The sequence below is a fragment of the Physeter macrocephalus genome, chromosome 20 (assembly GCF_002837175.3).
Source record: "Physeter macrocephalus isolate SW-GA chromosome 20, ASM283717v5, whole genome shotgun sequence".
NCBI lineage: Eukaryota > Metazoa > Chordata > Mammalia > Artiodactyla > Physeteridae > Physeter > Physeter macrocephalus.
In genome coordinates, this window is record NC_041233.1 from 23,749,365 (window position 1) to 23,755,108 (window position 5,744).

The 5,744-nt window shown below is 55.4% G+C and overlaps 1 protein-coding gene across 1 annotated transcript in view; it reads right to left on the bottom strand.

Moving 5' to 3' along the window:
- Nucleotides 1-4,637: 4,637 nt before the first annotated feature.
- Nucleotides 4,638-5,744, bottom strand: part of SPOCK2 (SPARC (osteonectin), cwcv and kazal like domains proteoglycan 2) — a 7,362-nt gene continuing 6,255 nt past the window's right edge. The window contains exon 2 of the mRNA XM_028481479.1: nt 4,638-4,721. Coding sequence (XP_028337280.1) covers nt 4,638-4,721 — 84 coding nt within the window. The remainder of the gene's footprint in view (nt 4,722-5,744) is intronic.

Sequence of the window (5,744 nt, forward strand, 5' to 3'; positions counted from 1 at the left end):
CCTTGACCTCTTCTCAGATGTCAGGGAAGAGAGCCACAGGGGAAGGATGCCCTGCCTCAGGGAACCTGGTCTCCACCTGAGGATGCCCTGTGTTCACCCACCCACAGGTCTGATGGGTGGGTCACCTGCTCGGTGGGCCCACTGAGGTGGGGGGAAATTTTGAGCCCCCTACTGCCCAGGAGAAAGGGGAAGGCTGGCTGCAGCCAGGCCCAGGCCCACAGACACAGGGGAGAACAGGGAGGCCTGCGGGATAATGTTTCTTCACGGCAGCATTTACTCCCTTATCCTACAAATGAATCATTGGAGTCAGGGTGCCGGGGTTGTAGTTGTGACTATCCCAACCTTTCAGGGTCCAGAAAGAGGAAGAGATCACCCCAAATAGTCAGCATGGCTCAGCCCAGAGCCCCAACCCTCCCTTTGCCCTCTACCACCTGAATCCACAGTGCTGCTCCCTGGGGAAAAGAGGGAGGGGCTCAGAGGACAGGTTAGTTGAGACCCTTCCTGCCTCTCCTATTCCACGGTGCATATACGTATACTGAGCACCTACTATGAGCAGAAGAACCCCATGCAATGCTCTGAGGACGGGGTGGTAAGGTCACAAAGCAGTCTATCCCCAGACCCTACCCTCAGGGACTTGCCTTAGGAGGAATGTGATAAACACCAGCAGGAGGACTCTTGAGATACAAGCCCACAGCGTAAGTGATGATGCAAAGCAGCACCAACATGTGCCAAATGTGTTTATGACCAATAATTGCTGCAGCAACCCCAAGGAAGGGGCTATACATACAACTGAACACTGGCTGAGCCCTCAGGGGGTCAGAGGCTGCGACATTTCAAGAATCACATCACCCTACAGCTTGCAGCTGGGCCTGGGTCTGCCCGCCAAGGTTAGACACATTTTCCCTGTCTATAGCCCTAAGAAGACCCACACTACACTTACAAGGGAACCTACACAGCAGCAGTATGGCCATCCTCACCCTGGTGTTTGCCCCAGGATGCCATTAGGCCTCATTTCTCAGGTTTCTTGGTCTCTGGTTAATACATACTCAACCCTGACCTGGTCACAGATTACCTCCTCAGGAGCAAAAAGAAAATCCTTTTCCGAAACCCAAAGTCCTGCTGCTCAGCTTGTGGCAAGCGGGGGGCAGGGTTGGGGGGGGGTGGGGGATGTGTGCAGGTGGAGGGCTGTGGACGGGCTCTAGCGCCATCTTCCGGAGTCACAGAATGACAAGGGCTGCCCATTAAACCAAGGGAAAAATCAAGGGCCAGAAACTGGGAGTGGCTCCCCCAGGGAGGAAGACAAGCTGAGCACCCTCCCAGGGCCCTTGGGGCTCAGGGTAGGATAGAGCTCTTCCACTCCTCCAGACAGCCCTCTGACCTTCTGGAGAATGGAGGGGGTGGTGTTGGCTGGCCATCCTCTGCAGACTGCCTGGAAGTTGAGAGGAGACTGAGACGGCCTCTCTAGGCAAAGAGTGCTCTTCTCTCCCTCTCTTCCCAAGGCCTGGAGCCCCGCTGGGTGTTCAAGAGTCTCTCACTGCACTACACTGCTCTGGGCGACGCCAGCCCCTCCAGCGTGGGAGAGGATTTGAAACCAGAGTGGAGGTGGAGGAGGAGGAGGCCAGGGCAGGACCCAGCCTCCCATCCCCAAATCCCAATGATGGAATCCACCCTGACCCAGTTTGGGGTTCTTCTCACACACCCACACTTAGCCACCGACACCTGTGCAGCTCATTCCCACACTTGCACTGGTTCAGCAGTATGGGGTGGGGAGAGGGGAGGGGTGGTAACAAGGGAGCCCCTTTGTGGCTGAAACTTGCTACTGGCCTACTTGGTGTTCATAAAAACATGAGAATCCTAAGTAGCCAGCAGGCGATGTTTCCCTGGGCCAGACCCCAGGTTCATGGTAAGCCACAGGCCTAGAGGAGGTGCTCAGATCTGCAGTGCATGAGTGAATTAGTAAACATACATCGGTGTCATTCTCATGGAGACAGAGGCATGGTGTGGGCTAGCCCCAGAAACACTGATCCATCTGGTGGTTTTTCTATGGGGTTGGAGTTTCTTTCTATATTGCCTGAAATGGATGCCCCTCAAGCCCTCTGACAAGATGTCTTCATGTTTACGTGTCCATTTCAGTCTCCTAGACTGAAACTGAAGTTCAGAGAGGTTATGTGACGTACCTGGCATAATGTTGCCAGGCAGTGGCAGAGTCAGAACCTGAACCCAGGCCTCATGCCTCTCCTGGGTAGAGAGCTGCTCTGGAGGGTCGCTAGGCCAGGCTGGTGGCAGGCTGCCAAAGACACTGAGAGCCTTGGCCCCCCCTTCCTAGGAGGTGCTGCTCCTGCCCAGGCACCCTTGAGCCCATAGGGCACAAGCCAGGGTAGACTCTTCTTTTCCACCTCCACTAAGGGTTAAGCTTAGAGTTCTCTAAAAAGCAAAGCTGAGTTAGAGGACCTGGGTTCAAATCCCAGCTCTGCTGCTTACTAGCTGTTTGACCGTGGATAAGTTACTCAGGTTCTCTGTGCCTCTGTGTCCTATATAGGGTGGAATATAAAGTAATGGTAACTATCTCACAGGTTGTTGGAGGGCACAAGAGCCCACAGGGATAAAGTGCTGACTGCAGGGACTGGCAGATGTAAGCACTCCCTGCAACCAGTGATTCAACACGTGCTAACTGCGTGCCTCCCGGGTGCCCAGCACTGTGCTGGACACTCATAAATATCATTAAAATGTAATGGAAGTGGAGTACAAAGCAGAGAAGAGCCAAGAAGAAAAAGAACGGTCAGTGCTGTCCAGCCAGCTCTTGGAAGCTGCCAGGAAGAATGCTGTGTAATGGGCCTGTCTCCTCTCAAGTGTCCATCTCTATCTACCAGGCTCTGGATGCTCTGTTCCAAAGACTGCGGTAAAATCCACCCACTTCTGCAGGGAGTGAATTCGGAGATAGTAGCACTAGGGAGCAGGGCTCCGAAAAGCCCAGGCCTGCACAGAGCAGGGCACAGCTAGATCCCCATCTCCTCTGACTTGAAATTCCCTCCCCCCGGCAGCAGGGCAGAGATCTATCCTGACACGTGTGACAGCCCCGCGCCCACTGGAGGGGAGGATTACTCTGCCAGTAAATCCTTCGCAACACCCCACCCCCCCAACAATCCTAGTGCTCAGGGGAAGAATGCTAAGCTGAACTCCCCACTAACCAGCTCAGACCAACTCCACACTGGAGCCAACGGCCCGCGCTTTCCTTCTCTTCTTCGTTCTCCTGATCACTTCGACATGATTCCCTCAATCTCCCCCCTCAATTCAGTCCAACCATTAAATGGAGACATGTCCCTCACCCACACTATCGACCCCTTGATCCTATTGCCCAAGAATATTCCACTCCCCCTGCTTGCTTGCCTCCCTTCCACTGAGGCAGAGTGGGGGCCCTGCACCATTTTGTGACTGATTATCAACAAGGTTCTGGCTCCATCTGGCAATGCCTCAGAGGTTCAAAAGAAACTCCCACCTCTCTTTTGAGACGCGAAGGGGCATATTTTCAAGAAAGCTTGCCTGATGAAATGTACATAAAGCCGATGCCACTGTGCCCAACTAGAGGGCCTTCAGTCCTTAGGGTGGGAAGTGGGGCCTCTGCTAACAGGGGAGGAATGAGAACTGTCTGCAGTCCTGGCAGAGCCCCTGTGCACGGTCTGTGCACTGCACAACTCCAGGGGGCACCATTCACACCATGGCACCCCTAGAGATGCAATGCAGTGGCTCTGAGCTAGCAGCCTCCTGCATTTCTGCAGAAGCTGCCAAAGGATCCCTATAGCCAGGTCCTCCTGCCCAGCCTTCCTTGTCCTCCTTCTCTCCCTGACCCCGTTCTCCTATAGCCAGGGCTACCTTAAATGGGGTTTTAGAGGAAATCTACCCTATAAATGCCCGAGGCCACGCAAACCAACACATGCTTTGAAGTTTTCTATGAATCCTATGGGGGAAGGTCCTGCAGAATTTCATTCTGGTGGCTTTCTTCTGATGAGCATGGGAGGAAGGGGGAAGTGATTGGCATCAGTACAGGGAGACAGGTGGGCAGCCCTGTGCCAGAGGGTCATGCAGTCAGTCATCTAGCCTCACCCACAGAGTTGGCTATTGGAAGTCAGTGGAGAAAGGGAGGTGGGTAGGAACCTTTTATTTTTAAACCTGTACTGTTCTAATTAAGCATTTCTTTTCCCTCTGACCTTCATTAGGCCCATTTTGGAAGATCAAACTGCCAACGAGTCAGAGGGAGGCCTGGACAAGTGACACATGGATTCAGGATGGGCCAGCCTGCTGCCACCCTCTAGATGCTGTGGCCGGGCTGCTTCCCAGGCAGCGGCAGGAGACTGCAGCTAATCTGTGCTGGGCCTGCAGGGGACGTGGAAAAGGTCTTGCTGGAGCTCCAGGCTCCTGTCACCGGACCAGCCGTGGGGTGGGGCAAACCACCCACTCGGGCCCAGGCCACTCAGCCCTGAGGACCAGGCAGCATGCGAGTCCTGATGAATTACAACCTACCAGTTTGACTTTGGAGATAAACAGTTACTTGTTTCAGGGTAACAAAAAGATGCATATTTCTGCCTGTTTCCATCATTTGGCTAGATATCACATGAAGCATGTGTGTTTTAAACACATTGCTAAGGAACTTCTGGATGCACACAATTTAAGATGAGAAAGGTCACAGTGGCCTGTGTTATACTAGGTGGGTCTGATGAGAGAATCTGGGGAATGAGGAGCAAGAATTGGGGTCGTAGGAGAGGTTTTCTGTGGACAGGGTGTCAGAAAGCACCAGATCGCGGGGTACCATCGTTCCTCTCCTCTGGAGCATCCGGGCCCATCCTGCACCTCACACCGCCGCCCCGACCCTTCTCTGGGTCCCAGCCACGCCCTCTGCCCTCCCCTCCTCACTCCTACTTCCCCTTCTGCGAACACGGCAGGCTTCAGTTTCCCCTCTGATCTACAGGTGCCAGTAAACAAAGTGCTGCAGCGACGCCCGCTCCTCCGCAGCCGCCTCCCCACCCCCTACTCCGCAAAGTCCGACACAAGGTTAAGCCTGGGTTCCATCGGGCGTCCCCGAAGGGCTCCCATACCCAGCTACTGGGCTCTCCCCTCTGCTTTTCAAGTCTACTGGGCTAGGGAGTCTTCCCTCCAGGTTGGAGCTCCCCAACTTCTGGGCCGCGCTCCCCCATGAAAGGTTGGTCCTGGAAAACCAGCCTCCATTAGTGCTCGCGTCCCTCAGCATGGGGACCCCAGACCTGGCTCTGGGGGCCACCCAGAGGTGGCCTCCGGTATTTTCACTGCCTTCACCAGCCCCCCCATCACGGACACGCCTTTCACCATCTCGCCTTAGGAGGATTGCTAAGGGCGCCCCCCGACCCCAACTCAAAGCCCCAACCAAAGGCCCTGTCCCCTTCTGTCTCTCCCTTCCCCAAAGCCCAAGATGGGAAAAGAAGGCAAGCGCAAGACGATGCTACCGTCCCCGCCGGCCCCACCCAGACCAGCCCCTTCTGCAGTGGCCCGTATGTGGAACCTGCAGCATCCACCCAGCTGGGGGACACCTGGGGATAGCTCACCAAAAAAAAGAGAGGAGCAGGTCGGAGGCCCAGGCAAAGCCAGGGTCACCGCCCCTCCCTCCCTACTCCCCTCCGCCCCCTTCCCCCCGCCCCACTGCAACCCGCACCGCTCTCCGCACCCAGCCTGAAGGGGAGACCTCGTCGGCTTACGCACGCCCCTCAGGGCAACTC